This window comes from Anthonomus grandis, chromosome 19 (assembly GCF_022605725.1).
Source record: "Anthonomus grandis grandis chromosome 19, icAntGran1.3, whole genome shotgun sequence".
NCBI lineage: Eukaryota > Metazoa > Arthropoda > Insecta > Coleoptera > Curculionidae > Anthonomus > Anthonomus grandis.
Genome location: NC_065564.1, coordinates 6,569,802 through 6,586,623, shown reverse-complemented (window position 1 = coordinate 6,586,623; position 16,822 = coordinate 6,569,802). Strand labels below are relative to the sequence as shown.

General features: G+C 36.8%; 1 protein-coding gene across 8 annotated transcripts in view; it reads right to left on the bottom strand.

Moving 5' to 3' along the window:
* LOC126747428 (regulating synaptic membrane exocytosis protein 1) overlaps positions 1 to 16,822 on the bottom strand; it is a 91,760-nt gene that overhangs the window by 26,881 nt on the left and 48,057 nt on the right. For 6 of the 8 annotated variants that reach the window (XM_050456057.1, XM_050456062.1, XM_050456058.1 and 3 more), the window contains 6 exons: positions 14,648 to 14,765; positions 11,256 to 11,773; positions 10,909 to 11,203; positions 10,415 to 10,577; positions 1,161 to 1,366; positions 52 to 176 (listed from right to left, as the gene is read on the bottom strand). In XM_050456057.1, coding sequence (XP_050312014.1) covers positions 52 to 176; positions 1,161 to 1,366; positions 10,415 to 10,577; positions 10,909 to 11,203; positions 11,256 to 11,773; positions 14,648 to 14,765 — 1,425 coding nt within the window. The remainder of the gene's footprint in view (positions 1 to 51; positions 177 to 1,160; positions 1,367 to 10,414; positions 10,578 to 10,908; positions 11,204 to 11,255; positions 11,774 to 14,647; positions 14,766 to 16,822) is intronic. The other 2 variants (XM_050456059.1, XM_050456063.1) reach the window with 1 other exon arrangement.

The window sequence follows — 16,822 nt, the reverse complement described above, 5'->3', positions numbered from 1 at the left end:
CTAATCAATTAATTATTTAATTGAAATTAACGGATGGCAGGGGGAGGTTACCTTGTCGCCCTGCTGCAGCCCCCCCTTCTCCGCCGGCCCCCCCGGCACTGTCCACACCACGTAAGCGAAAAGGTGACCGTCGGTGCTCGTCTTACCCCCCACCACTCGCATGCCGAAGCCACGTGCTGCAAAAAGAAAATGAAAATTCTTAATTCACCCCCCCTCATCTACCCCGAGTATAAATTGAGCGTCGGTGTATTATAAAGCCGCTCCATTAATATCCAAATAACTCCCTTATGGATATTTCCATTATGGAGGAGAAAATGACATAGAAATGGAGATTCTTCGGGTTATTACGGAATTTCCGGGCGGGTACGTGACTCCCTCGGGAAACGGCTCTCGTGATCCGTTTACAATTGAATTTTCCTCACTCCCCCTCCCACTTTGTGCCCGATTTATAAGGTTTATAGAGGAGAGGAGCTTGGGAATATAAAACTCTACGACAACTATGAATTCTATAACTATCTCTCCCTTATAGCCTTTGAGCTACATATCACTCATTGCGCACCTGTTACTGCGCCGTACAGTAGAGTGACGCGGAATTAGAGTTTTAATGCTACTGTCTACTTTTCGTGCCATCCCTACCCCGGGAGGGAACCATCCTACTTATAGAGTTCATGGTTGACGTATAGCTTTAGTTTTGTGTTATATATATGAAACTTCTATGGCTTATATCGGAATCGTATGTCGGCCATCTTGCTTGGCAAAATTGACAGAAATGACGTTGTTGACATTGACTGACGGAACATCATTTGTTACATATCATTTGAGTTTGTTCATGGTACATCAAATATGACAACAATGACGTTAATGACATTTTGAATTGATTTGGATTGATTCGTTATCCAATCATATTTTTCATTTATGTTTGTTACATGCTTCTTATAATTTTTTTAACACGTATGTAATAAATAAACAGTTAACGCACCAAGTTCTGTAATTCTGCGAACGACTTCAAACTCAAATGTCGCGCAACAGATCAGGTTTAAATTTCCCGCCACACGCCACCCCTGTCCTTGTCATCAACGTCAATAGAGCTGTCAATGGAATTCCGGTCTGTCTGACCATTAGGCATTTCTTTATATTTGTACACCGTGAAATTTACTTACTGCGATGCGCCTTGTCGCCGGGATCGCGACGCAACACGACGCGCTTCTGCGCAGCGGACGCGCCGCCCGCGCTGTCGACGTCGTGGATGACGATGCGGATCGCTTCTGCGTCGACGGACGCCTGGCGTCGCGGCGCAGCCTCCAAATCCTCGAGGGCGGGGGTGGGGCGGGGCGGCGCTATCGTCCTTAGGCCCCCGATGTCCGGTCTGAAAGAAATCTTCCTTTGTTCCCGTCTTTTGAGCGTTATATTATGTGTAGATAGAGCAGGACGTGAAGATTAACGGGTGTCAAAGTTTGCGACGCAGTTGATGAAAAACGTGGATGTGCGCACCTAAGAGTTCCCTCTCCATCCCCTCCTAACTATTTTTAAAAATGGTTAGAGAACTGGAAGACAGGTAAAAAAGAGCCAGAAAAGGCACGGATCCAATGGATTAAATTTAGTGCAAGAAGTAGTACCTCTATGGTCTTCTGATGATCAGCTAGATGACGTCATTGGGATCAAGTGAGAAGGAAAATTTGAACTTAGCAGAACAACAAGAGATGGAGACAACAAGACAAGAGCAAGAATTTAAAAAAACAAGAAGAACAATTGAAATTGCTGGGGATGATATGTTTTATCAGAAGATCACCGAGGTGACACCACATTTGACATCCTACATGTCAAAACAATGACATCTCAATGACAGTTCTAAATGTCAAAATGACAGTAGTCCATGCGCAGCACTCTCGATTCAATTACAGTACTAAATGTTACAGTGGGCGCCATCTTGGATGGTACAGATCGGAACTGTAGAATCTGGAACTGTGGAAACAGATCAGCAATGCAATAAAACACACTCTCTTTTGACATCTGACACCATGAAAATGGCGACTAGACTGTCAGCTCTATTTTGACAGTAAAACGACAGCTCTGTATCGGCAGATACCCTTGAAGGATTTTTTTATTACATCTAGATTAGCCTCGCACAGATGACATAAAAGTGACAGTTTTCAATGTCAAAATGGAATATAGGTGCCATCTTAGAAATTATGACAAATGACAGCAGACATCCCGAAAGATTGTCATCTGAAGGTCAGGATACAGATCAGCAATGATTGAATGACAGTGAGTATATTATTTATGCATTGCCAATTATTTCGATATGTTAATGACAGTTCTAAATGTCAAAATACTGGATGGGCGGGCAGCTCTTTTTTGACAAATGACAGGTCTAAATTAGCAGATGGGCGCCATCTTAAAAATTATGGCAAACGACAGTACGCCCTGGGACTGGGGAATCTAAAATGGTGCAACGCAATAATGCCACACTCTCTCTTGACGTTTCATTGACAGTTCTTAATGTCAAAATGACAGTAGCCCATGGATAGCACTTTGCCTAAATGACAGTAGTAAATGAAATAGTGGGCGCCATCTTGGAAATTATGACAAATGACAGTACACATCGGAATTGCGGAATCTGATACTGTGGAGACAAATCAGCAATGTAATATTGACACACTCTCTTTTGACATTTCAATGACAGTTCAAAATGTCAAAATAGGAGCCATCATGGAAAACATGATAAATGGCCGGAGCCTTTTCCTCAAAGAGCCTTGCAAGGATGACATAAAAGTGACAGTTCTCAATGTCAAAATGACGTATGAGAAATTGTGACTAATGATAGCACACATACCAAAAGATTGTCATCTGAAACTCATGATACAGACCAGAAATAATGAAATGACGGTGAGTGTCTCATTCATACCTTGCTGATTTTGATTTTAATGACAGTTCCTAATTGACAAATGGGCGCCATCTTGAAAATTATATGACAAATGACGACACACATCCTTGAAGGAAGTTGTCATTAATCATCTAGATTAGCGATGCACGAATAACGCACGTTTAAGTGACAATTATCAATGTCAAAATGATCTTCTGTTTCTATGGATCATCAGAATATCATCCAGAGGACAGTCACACTATTGTTGAAGAATTATGACAACTGACAGCGCAGACACCCTGATATGTTGTAATCTGACATTTCAATGACAGGTATTCGATGGTAAACTGACAGTTTTAAATGTCAAACGAACAGTAGCCTATGCGTAGCACTCTGAATGAAAGTACTAAATGTTATAGTAGACGCCATCTTGGAAATTATGCTAAAGTACACAGTCAAAATATGCTTCCATCTTGGCAATTATGACAACTGACATCTGACATTTCAATGACAGAATTTCTAAACGTGAAAAAACGGTTGGGTGCCATCTTAAAAAACAATTTAAATAGCGAGTTCACATCCTGCTCTATCAAACTGCTTCATAACTAATTAATTAAAAAAACACTAAAATTAATCTCTGACGTCACTATAGCTAGGCGTTTATAACTAAAACTAGTTACGGTTATTACTAGGAAGCTTAAAAACGTGATAAAAATGTGTGTCTTCCGGTTTTCTAGCTCTACAAACAGCACTAAAACGTAGCTGAGTCAGCGCTCGCGGCCATATAGTGCTTAAGCTAAGTGTAACTAATTAACTGAGTGACAATAATTAATTAATAAGTTAATTAATTAAAACGAGACACCTGATGGGTTTGACGAGTAAGTGACGGCGCACTTTCGACTGAAATCTGAAAGAGAAAAATACATTTTTGTGTGTTAAAGAGAGAGAAAGAAATAATTGTTTTGTTATAGTTGCGAGAGCTGCTCTGGAGCAGGTTTTCCCTTTTATTCCAGAAAACCCCTCGGGCACATATCGATGGGGTAATAATCGTCCGATCCCCGATAGGCAAACCGTTTTCCCGGATTTTACGGCCGGGATATTGACTTTATCCCCTTTTGATTTGCATAAAGGGATACATTCGGGCCTTTTCCTCCAGATTTTCGGAATTATTTTAAAATTCCCGCCAACTTGACCCCTTTTTCCCTCCCCTCCCGATATACAGGAGGACCAGAACGCCTCCTTGCGGAGAATCTTTGCCTAAATCACCTCTCAAATATATCGGGAAATGTGCCGAACGCGTCCCGTGTATCCCGAAATTGGGTTTCGGGAATACGGGAGAGGTTTTAGCTCGTGACAGTGGAAATCCCGCTCGGGACAGGAAATAAAGCAACAGGGCTGTAAGGGGGGAGGCCCTTTTTTAAATTTAAATTTTCACGAGGGGCGAAAATGGGGTTTTTTCAGCCCCAAGTTGAAGGAGAGAAAGGGAGGGCATAACTTAAATGTGTATGTTCTACTTAAGAGGGTTTTTCTTAGTAAGATTTGACCTTAGAGGCATCTTTTATACCTTAAATCCATCCCTAAGAAGGCCTTAATGCCCCTGCGAAAAAATCATGAAAATATTTTAAGTAGTTTTTAAATTAACCTCAAAAGTGTCTTTCAGTATCCTGGAGTGTCCCTTTTAGGACCTTGCCTGCTTCAACAGCCTATAACGCAAAAAGTTTCTATGCTACAAAGGAGTATAATACATGAAAATGTTGCTTGGAAAAATCCCTAAATTTGAGTGTAAACCCCCTTCAAGAGGCCTAAATAGTTTTGAAGTTATTGGGCTTCAAAGATGACGCTGGTCATGTGTCAGAGCTTCAGAGGTCAAAAGCTGCAAGGACGTTTCCTTGAACCTCAAATTCACCTCTAATAATCACCCTTTCAATGACGTCCCATGTGGAGCATCGTAGTAAGGATGAGACTCCCTTAAAATCCGCTCCTGGAAGGACCAAAATATCTTGAAATTAATCCGGTTTTTAGTGGAAAATCCTGGATCGCTTTATCGGGACTAACGACTGCGAATAAATAACGCGTTTGTCTCTTGACGTTCTTTGAAAGCGCTTTATCGCTCCTAATGGAGGGGATCTCCTGGATTTTCGAAAGTGTCCTATACCGGATCAGCGAGGGGTCCTCCGCGTATCCAGGGAAACCAAAAAACCCTTATTTAAGATATGCACCGATAAGGGTGATTCTTCCGGAATTTTAAACTCAAAAAGGGCTGCGTGCCTCGCTGTTTTTTGAGTCCCTTTTTAAGCGGTTTCCTGAGGATCGATTTAAGGTAAGAAACGTCGCTGTGGCTGGAAAACTTGCTGAGATAATCCAATTTTTGTTGAGCCTCCTTCTCATTGGCAACGTCCACCTTTGAACCCCAATAGCTCTGAAACTATTTGAGGCATTTGAAAAAGTTTTACCCTCAAATTGAGAGCATTTTCCTAGTAAACATTTCCATATATTATAGTTGTTTGTAGCCTGATAACTTTTTGAGTTATAGACCCTTTTATCAAGCAACGTCTTAAAACAAGAACACCACTGACCTTACGGCTCTTTTTCACATATTTATTAGCAGTTACTTACATTTTTTTGCTATTTATGGTGCGTCTTGGTTCTCCTTTTTCTTCTCATTATTCTTCATGTTTTTTTCTGCATCTGTCTTTTAATTTTAAAATTTAACGAAAGTATCTTTGTATAGTAGAGAAATATCTTTTCTGAAAAATTAATTACTGAAAAAAAAAATTATTAATTCTTTTGGCATTCCAGGCATTGATCCATTCACTTTGCAAGTATGCCAACAATTAGTGTCACCTTACGCGTTTTCTTTCACATAATTATTAGCAATTACTGAATATTTTTTGCTATTTAAGGTGCGTCTTGTTCCTCCTCTTTCTTCTTATTTTTCATATTGTATTTTTCAGCCCCAATCTTTTAATTTTTAAATTTAACAAAAGTGCCTTTAAGTAGTAAAGAATATTTTTGCTGAAGGAACAACTCGTTCTAAGATTTGTTGACGACCTACAATGCCAACAATTTCCAACGATTTTTGTCCAGAATTCGCTGTAGCGAGAAAACTTGATTTTTATTGAGTCTCATTGGTTACGTCCAACTTTGAGGTCAAATAACTCTAAAACTATTTGAGACATTTGAGGAAATTTTACACTTAAATTTAGAGGGTTTCCTAACCAATAATTTCATGTATTACAGTCTTTTGTAGCATAAAAACTTTTTGAGTTATGAGCACTTTTATCAGGCAAGGTCCCAAAGGCAAATATTCATTTCATTATAGGCATTTTGGGGGATAACTCGGAAACTACTTAACATATTTTCGTAATTTTTTGCAGGGGAACTAAGAGTTTCCTCAGGATAGATTTAAGATATGAAACGTCGCTGTACCTCACAGAGATAATGGCACTTTATATTTTTGAAGTCAACATCGCGTAATTTTATGATTTTTATGCTATTTTGGGTCATAACTTGGGAACCACTGGAAATATTCTCATAGTTATTCCACGACAAAATAGGGTCATTCCTGAAGATGAATTTGAGTGTAAAAACGTCACTCTAAATGCGACATTTGATTTGGAAGGGCATTTTTGGTTGAACCACTTTTTTTTTCTCGTTTTTTACGAATTTCTCAATTTTATTGCAAAGATTTCTATGAAATAGTTGGAATATTTTTAAAAAAATTACACATTAGAAAAGTCCAATTATTTTCAAACAATTTCATATATAAACGTAATTTGTACCTCAAAAACTTTTTGAGTTATAGACGATTTTATCATCAAAGGTCCAAAAGCCACCAACTTTGAAGGTTTTCAGACCAAATTGTCATTTTATGATTCTTATTTTTTAACGGACATTTTTGGTCATAACTTGGGAACCATTGGTAATATTTTCAAAACTGTTTCATTACAGAATAGCGTGATCCCTGAGGATGAATTTGAGTGTAAAAACGTCACTCTACGTACAATATTTGAATTGGAAGGGCATTTTTGGTTAAACCACTTTTTTTGCTCGTTTTTTACGAATTTCTCAATTTTATTGCAAAGATTTCTATGAAATATTTGGAATATTTTTAAAAAAATTACACTTAAAAAAGTCCAACTATTTTCCAACAATTTCATATATAAATATATTTTTTGTGCCTCAAAAACTTTTTGAGTTAGAGGCGATTTTGTCATCGAAGGCCACTAAATTTGAAGGTTTTAAGACCAAATTGTCATTTTATGATTTTTATTTTTTAACGGACATTTTTAGTCATAACTTGGGAACCATTGGTAATATTTTCAAAACAATTTCACTACAGAATAGTGTGATTCCTGAGGATTAATTTAAGTGTAAAAACGTCACTCTACATGCAATATTTGAATAGAAAGGCTATTTTTGGTCGAACCACTTTTTTTTGTTCATTTTTTACCAATTTCTAAGTTTTATAGCAAATATTTCTATGAACTAGTTAGAATATTTTTAAAAAAATTACACTTAAAAAAGTCTAATTATTTTTAAACAATTTCATATATAAACGTTTTTTTTGCCTCAAAAACTTTTTGAGTTAGAGGCGATTTTGTCATCGAAGGCCACTAAATTTGAAGGTTTTAAGACCAAATTGTCATTTTATGATTTTTATTTTTTAACGGACATTTTTGGTCATAACTTGGGAACCACTGGAAATATTTTCAAAATTGTTTCACTACAGAATAGTGTGGTTCCTGAGGAATAATTTGAGTGTAAAAACAACACTCTGAATGCAATATTTGAATAGAAAGGCCATTTTTGGTTGAACCACTTTTTTTTGCTCATTTTTTACCAATTTCTAAGTTTTATAGCAAATATTTCTATGAAATAATTGGAATATTTAAAAAAAAATTACACATTAAAAAAGTCCAATTGTTTTCAAACAATTTTATATATAAACGTTTTTTGTACCTCAATAACTTTTTGAGTTATAGGCGATTTTGTCATCGAAGGTCCAAAGACCACTAAATTTGGTTTTAAGACCAAATTGTCATTTTATGATTTTTATTTATTAACGGACATTTTTGGTCATAACTTAGGAACCACTGGAAATATTTTCAAAACTATTTCACTACAGAATAGTGTGGTTCCTGAGGATTAATTTGAGTGTAAAGACGTCACTCTACCTGCAATATTTGAATAGAAAGGGCATTTTTGGTTGTACCACTTTTTTTTGCTAATTTTTCTACCAATTTCTAAGTTTTATAGCAAATATTTCTATGAACTAGTTAGAATATTTTTAAAAAAATTACACTTAAAAAAGTCTAATTATTTTTAAACAATTTCATATATAAACGTTTTTTGTGCCTCAAAAACTTTTTGAGTTATAGGCGATTTTGTCATCGAAGGTCCAAAGACCACTAAATTTGAAGGTTTTAAGACCAAATGTCATTTTATAATTTTTATTTTTTACCGGACATTTATGGTCATAACTTGGGCACCACTGGAAATATTTTCAAAACTATTTCACTACATAATAGCGTGATTCCTGAGGATTAATTTGAGTGTGAAAATATCACTCTGAATGCAACATTTGAATAAAAAGGGCATTTTTTGCTGGACAATTTTTTTTTGCTCATTTTTCTACCAATTTCTGAATTTTGCAAATATTTCTATGAAATAGTTGGAATATTTTCAAAAAAATTACACATTAGAAAAGTCCAATTATTTTTAAACAATTTCATATATAGACGTTTTTTGTGCCTCAAAAACTTTTTGAGTTATAAGCGATTTTGTCATCGAAGGTCCAAAGACCATTAAATTTGAAGGTTTTAAGACCAAATTGTCATTTTATGATTTTTATTTTTTAATGGACATTTTTGGTCATAACTTGGGAACTACTGGAAATATTTTAATAACTGTTGCATTACAGAATAGTGTGATCCCTGAGAAAGAATTTGAGTGTAGAAACGTCTTTCTACACGCAATATTTGAATGGAAAGAGCATTTTTGGTTGAACCGTTTTTTTTGCTCATTTTCCTACCAATTTCTTAACTTTATTGCACAGATTTTTATGAAATAATTGGAATATTTTCAAAAAAATTACACATAAGAAAAGTCTAATTATTTTCAAAGAATTTTATATATAAACGTTTTTTGTACATTAAAAACTTTTTGAGTTAGAGGCTATTTTATCCTTCAAGGTCCACGAGAACCCAAATTTGATGGTTTTAAAACGAAATTGTTATTTTATGATTTTTATGTTTTAACGGACATTTTTAGTCATAACTTCGGAACCACTAGAAATATTTCCAAAACTATTTCACTACAGAATAGTGTGATTCCTGAGGATAAATTTGAGTGCAAAAACGGCACTCTGAATGCAATATTTGAATGGAAAGGGCATTTTTGAATGGACCACTTTTTTTACCTATTTTTTAAATTTTATTGGAAATATTTCTATGAAATGGGTGGATTATTTTTGGAAAAATTACACATAAAGAAGTGCAATTATTTTCAAACAATTTCATATACAAACGTTTTTTGTACCTCAAAAACTTATCAAGTTAAAGGCGATTTTGTCATCGAAATTTGAACATTTTAAAACCAAATTCTCATTTTAATATTTTTTATTTTTTAACGGACATTTTTGGTCGTAATTTCAAAACCACATAAAACATTTTGATAATTTTACCTTGACAAAATAGTGGGATTGTTGAGGATTAATTTAAGTCCAAAAAAAAACGATTTTTAGACAGTAAGTTTGATAGTTAGTGCCATTTTGGTTGAAGCACTTTTATGACGATTAAAAAGAATCTATAATTTTTTGGAATTATAGTGATACTACGTTAATAAAATCAACTATATTTCATGATAAATTAATGGTAAATAAGACCTCAGAGTGCTTATCAAATATTTCTAATTAGAGCTTAATGAAGCACCGAACTTTTTTAATCACCTGATTTGACACCTCTAGACTTTTTTGTCCTTTTTTTAGGACATATTTCAATTGTCCCTTTGCAGATGGATAGAACACTTCACCCTTTTATTAACGTATTTCCGTTTAAAATCAAGTTTGTACCTTTGGCACTCAACTGCACCATTTTATGTCATTTATTTAGGCTTGTTTACATTTATTTGCGAGGCATGTTTACATTTATTTACTGAAATAATAATAATAATTAATTAAGGGCAGCTCTAACAACCCCCGGGGGTGCCAATTACGCCCTCTATCACCTTGACGCAACGATTTAAACCGGAGTTTTTCCACGGTTGTTTGCTTAACTGTACACGATTCGCCCTTGTTTACCCTCAAATAACATCATTATTTCCGGTTAATGCCCGCCATTTTTTTCTTCCCCGTCAATTTGAAACTCCTCGGATTAGATTTTCCTCCGGAAAATTCCACGTTTCGCTTTTTTATTACGAAGTTATCGGGAGACCGCGTCTCGGCAATAAGGAAAATCGAGTTTCGGTTTTCGTTGCAACCCATATTGACGTATATATACGATGTTAAGTTACATAGGGGGTAAAATTAAGAAAAAAAAAATAATAACTTACAAATGCGATCCGCGCCGCCTATTGCGCCGGTCGTCCTCGGGCGCGGCCAGCGCCCCCTGGGGCGCCGTCTCCGGACTCGGGGGGCTCGAGGGCTCCGGGGGCGCCACCCTGAACGACGCCCTGCGCCCACTACTGTTCGGCGTCACCGTGCTCAGGGCTGGAACTAAATTCGGTCACTTAACCTCAAAACTGCCTATGCATGTCTCCAATTAAAAAGTGTCTACTACTTTTACTATATTTAAGTTTATTTTTTAACGAACATTTTTGGTCATAACTTGGGAACCACTGGAAATATTTTCTAAGCTATTTCGCTACAGAATAGTGTGATTCCTGAGGATTAATTTGAGTGCAAAAACGTCACTCTACATGCAATATTTAAATAGAAAGGCCGTTTTTGGTTGGGTTGGGTTGGGTTTTTAAAAACTAGATATTTATAAATCTCGTGTCAATTTTTTGAAATTTCACCCCTTCCCGCCCCTCTTCCCCAAACTTACCAGAAAAAACGTCGTACGCAGACGCCCTCCTCGGCATAGGGGCGGGCAGCCCCAAACCGCCCTCGCCCCCTCCTCCGCCCTCCCCACCTGGCCCAGGTACCAAGGTGGCCTTGACCTCGTCGTCGTAACTGTGCTGTCGGGCCACCCTGGAGGCCCTCCGGGACCTCGGGATCTGAGGCAAAACGTCCGAGGTGACCCCTCGGGGCGGACTGTTGGCCCTGGAACCTGCCCGCGACCTTCCCCCGCCCCTGGTCCAGTCCGGATCAGGGGTCTTCGAGCCTCCGCCACCCTTAAGCTAAACAGCGATAGATCAGTGTCTTTTGCGGTTAAACAACAACAGCAACAACCTTTTCAAGCTCCTTAAGAGACGCGGGAGACACGTCGGAGTGTCTGCGCAGCTCGGGGCTCCTGGGAGGGGCCAAGCCGCTGCCCAGGCCTCCTACGTTCAAGCCTCCGCTGGAGGAGCCGAGCCTCGCCTCCGAGTGTCTCCTCTGCAACTCCTGAAGGGGGATTTCCAGTAGGCTCTCGTTGGAGTCCTGAGATATCACGGTGGCTCTGGACTGCATCTTCCTTCGACATACGCTGCAGGTCCAGTTGGCCGGGTCCTCACTCTCCGACAGTTTACTGTAGCTTGCGCAGTCCTCGCAGACGCGTTGCGTACAGGTGGCGCATGTGCGACTGAAGTCGTCCGGTTTGAAGGCCTTGAGACAGACGCGGCAGGCGCCTGCGCGACTCGGGGGTTTCCCCGGCTCGGTTTTCGGTGGGGCCAAGGGTTTTTCTTCCGTTGGGGGGGATTGGTGTTGTTGTTGCTCCACCGGGGGTAGGTCGGGGATGAGGGAAGGCCGCGGGCCCATTTTGTTTACTACTGGAACGAGGGTGAGGGTAAGAGGGTGTTAATGGGGCCTAAATGGGATGCTCTCGTATCCCGATTGAGTGTGTTACTCGCCTAGAGAGAGAGTGAGGAGGAGAGGATGTTTTTACATGTAGGGAGTCTTAAGTCGTGAAAACTTTGCAGGGGGTAACACGTTTATCAGCCCTACACTGGTAAATTTCTTTATTATTTGTTCTATTTCTTATAAGGAATTCTTAATAAGAATATTTTCTATATTCTCATTAAAATAAAGGAAAACTGTTTTCCATGGGTACCCCTTATACGATTTTTTGCCGAAAAATTGGGTGTAACTTATTTCTGGTACATTTTTGAAAAAAGTTTCATAAGACTTTTTTGAAATATTTTGGGTAGTTTATCCAAATACAAAAAAAAAATCAAAAAAAAATATTTTTTTAAATTTTTCAAAAATCTTCCATAACTCTTTTATTTTTCGATTTACATCAAAATATTATTCTTTATAATTTGTTCAATTTTCGATAAGGAAGTCAATGCCCAAAGAAAATTTTTCATACTCCCAATAGTTTTCGACAAAATGAAGGAAAAGTGTTCAAAGGTTTTTCCCAATTTTATAAAAAACTAGTGGATTTAAAATTAATTTTTTTATTGCTTTAAACGCGCATTATTATTCCAAACAACTTTTGTTTCAACAATTTTTTGCTCCATGCAATAGTTTTCCAGAAAAAAAATAAAAACTAAAATTATGAACATTTTCCCTTGGGTCGTCCTTTTTCGAGAAAGACTTTTTTGGGAAAATTAGGAGTAACTTTCTTCTAGTAGATTTTTCAAAAAAATTTTATTAGACTTTTTTGAATTATTTTGAGTGATTTATCCATTTCCAAAAAAAAAAAATTATTTAAAAAAAAAATCCCTCTTTTTACCCAAAAATGTTCAAATTTGTTAAAAATCTTCCATAACTGTTTTATTTTTCGATTTACGGCAAAATGTTATAATTTATGATTTGTTCTATTTTTCAGTAGGAACTCAATGCTAAAATAAAATTCTCCATATTCCCAATAGTTTTCTAGAAAATTGGGAAAAACCTCTAAACAGTTTTACTTCGTTTTTAAAAAAACTATTGGATTTAAAAAATATTTTTCTATTGCATCAAATGCGCACTGACATTTCAAACAACTTTTGTATTAACAACTTTATTCTCCATCCAATAGTTTACCAGAAAAAAAATAAAAACTAAAATTATGAACTTTTTCCCATGATAGGACCATACGTGCCTCTAGTTGTCTTCTATAAAAATGTTCTTTGCTCTATTTCTTTAATTAAAAAAAAAAAGAGGGTCGTAATATATCTCAAATCAAAGAAAATTAAATTTCCTTTAAAACATGTCTTTTTGAGTTTTCTTCTATTTTGCATAGTTTTTGAGTAAATTGGAAAAAACCAAAACCATACGTGCCCCTAGTTGTTTCTATAGAAATGTTCTTTGTTTCATTTCTTTACTTATCAAATATATAGAGGGTCATAATGTATCTCAAATAAAAGGAAATTAAATTTCCTTCAAAAAATGTCTTTTAAGTTTTCTTCTTAATTTGCATAGTTTTTGAGTAAATTGGAAAAAATAGGACCATAGGTGCACCAAGTTGTTTGAGATTGAGAAAATTTGTTTTAGTCATGTGTTAGTATAGTTCTGCTTTATTTATTTTTACCCGTTATATATTTGCATTTTTATTTTTTTTTGTATGTATTTTTTCGAGTTATTTGTAAATTCAGCCACTCTATTTTACCTAATAATTAATTAAAATTTTTTGTTATGACATGTACCTTCTAGGCTAAAAAAATGATTCGTTATTGTTATTATTAGTTATATGTTCTGTATGTGACTCACTTAAATGACCAAATTTTGAGTTCTGTCATTACGAACAAAAAAATGTTTACTTACCTTAAAAGGCACAAATAAAACCCTCTTCAAATAAAGGAAGGCCATTAACTGAACAGGATGACAAATGATTATCAGTTAAATTACTAGAAAAAGTTTTCCCTTTTTACTCACAAGTCAATTTGATTGTTCCGGAATTTTTCACAAAAAAAAAAACCGAAGAGGGTGGCGGGGGGTTGTTTAGGTGTGTATTCTCCCATAATTTCCCTCGGGAAACCTAAATTGGGACGCGGAATATGAATGCGGCCCTTCACAATGCCATTTCCGATATAGATGCAAATTTTTGGGGCGCAGGAGGGCGCTTTTCTGGATTTAATATTGTGCTCTCAAGGGACGATTTAAATTTTAGAAAACAGATAGTTGGGGGTTGTTTGAAGCCCTTTTTAAGCAGGCACAATCCATTGAGAAATTCAATATTTTTCCTGAATGTTCAAGATGCATTTCGGGACCCTCTTGAAGCCCTCCCATTGAAACTCAATCGTCGTTCGGAGGGATGAAGGGGGAGAGAGAATACTCGAAATAATGGCGTCCCACTCAAAACGAAATTAAAATTTAATTTCTCGGTTTGCCTCTGAAGACGTTGTGGGGTTTGCGCCTCCCTTCGCCCCCCTCAGTGTTTGCCAAAGATTTATCGATTTCATACATAAATATCCGGCACACGTATATCGCTTAACACCCCTCAAGAAAACCCCTTTTCTGTCCGTGTGTTGTCTTCTGGAAAATCCCGGATGATTTTCCGATTCTCGTGCGGAAAAAGTTAATGGGATCTGTGAAAGGGATGCATATCGGGTTTCCCAACTAGAGACCCCTTGATGTTATTTACAGTCCTCACCCTCTCTCTTTTGGACGTGATCGTTTTGTTAGCGGTGAGACGTTGCTATCTACCTCTCACTGCTTGTGCACATGTTATTAATAATAAGTCTACATTGTAAAGAAGAAGAAAAAGAGAGAGAACTTACCCTTGTCCTGGGCAGTGAGCAAAGACGAGGACAGCGTCTGCCTCAGTTTGCCGAAGGTGGTGCCCCCCTCGGGGGCCTCCGAGTTGGCGTTCTGGGGCCCAGGCTCCGCCGCCACCATCTGCAAGGAAACAACATTAAGCCCCCTTTATTTCACTGCAAAATGTCGGCGGGAAATCTGAATGTAAATCCCTCGAATGCCTACTTTTGAGGGATAGTTTTAGGGTTGTCCCAAGATAATACTTTAAATCACTGGTAACTAATGCATTTTCTTCGATCCTACCGTTCTCCCTTGCCTGTTTAAATAATGCATACGTTTTTCCCATATATATCGAATCCTCCGGGTCAAGACGTCTCGTCACGGTCGTGTTTTACCCCCTCGTCAATAATTCACGGTGCTGGATCCGCTTAAAAATTTGCGCTTCCGGTTTATTCCGTTTCGACGACGTAAAACCGGAAACGGTTTTGCTCTTTATCGCGGAAATTCACCGGCGCTTTTTTTTTGGTTATCTAAATATTTCGCGCTTTTGTGAGCTTTTTCCGCTTATTTGGGGAGGGCAAGTCTTGCTTTTTAAGGGATATTGTAAATGCGCCTTTAATTCTGAGCGTATTATTCAAATTTAAGCTTCCTGGCTAAAATGGCTTTAGCAAGAGAGAAAAAACAAGGCTAATAGAGAAACGGACGTCGCGCCTTAATACATACAAGATTCAACGTTGGTTCTTGGTCAACCCTGGTCTAGCTGTCAGTTGTCACAATGCTGTCTATCAAACGCAAACCGAGTTCAATATGGTGTCCAATTTAACTGTCAAATGAAATTCGAAGATATGAAAGAGTTTTATAAATTATTTTCTAAATATAAAATTAAAAGAGTTTCTGAGTTAACTATCATCACTGTTCAAGGAAGGTACAATTTTAATTATATCATTGGTCAACCCTGACTTGCTGTCACAATGCTGTCCGTCAAATCGCAGCCAATTTAACTGTCATCTGTCAAATGAAATGTGAAGATAGGCACAAAGTTTTATTTGATTTTTTTGAATATAAAAGTGAAATAATTCCCGAGTTAATTGTCCTCTGTTATCACTGTAAGACGAGGACACAATTTTAATTTTATTATTGGTCAACCCTGATTTGTTATCACTTGTCACAACCCTGTATGTCAAATCGTAGCCCTAATTTAAGATGGCGGCCAATTTAATTGTGAATTAAAATTTGAAAATAGATACAGAGTTTTCTTCATTTTTTAAATATAAAATTAAAAAAATACCTTATTTAGCTGTCACCTGTCCTTACTGTCCAAAGGAGGCACAGTTTTAATTTTATTAGTGGCCAACCCTGATTTCCTGTCACTTGTCATAATGCTGTACGCTGTCACATGCCAACTGAACTCAATATGGCGACCAATTTAACTGTCATTTCTTCAAATAAAATTTGAAAATAGATACACGGTTTTATTTGTTTTTAAATATAACACTAAAAGAATGCCTGTGTTAACTGTCATCTCTCATTAATGTCAAATGAAGCCACAATTTTAATTTTGTCATTGGCCAACCCTGATTTACTGTCACTTGTCATAATGCTGTATGTCAAATGCCAACGCAATTCAATATGGCGGTCAATTATAAAATGAAATGAGAAGACATAAAGTCTTATTTGTTTATTTTTGAATATAAAAGTAAAAGAATTCCTGGGTTAACTGTCATCTGTGATTATTGTCAAAAGGCACAATTTTAAATATATGAATGGCCAACCCTACTTTTCTGTCACCCGAATTCAATATGGCGGCCAATTTAACTGTCATCTATCAAATAAAATATCAAGATAGACACAGAGTTTTATTTGTCTTTAAAATACAATAGTAAATGAATTCCTGACGTAATTGTCGTCTGTCATTACTGTCAAATTAAGCCAAAATTTTAATTTTATCATTGGACAACCCTGATTTGCTGTTGCTTGTCATCAAACTGTCTGTCAAATTGAAGCCGAATTCAATATGGCGGCCAATTTGACTGTCAAATGAAATTTTAAGATAGACACATAGTTTTAGTTGTTTTTTAAATATAAAAATAAAATAATTCCCGGGTTAACTGTTAACTGAGGGCCCAATTTTAATTTCTATCATTGGCCCTGATTTCCTATCAAATTTCAAGCAAATTCAATATGGTAGCACAGTTAGT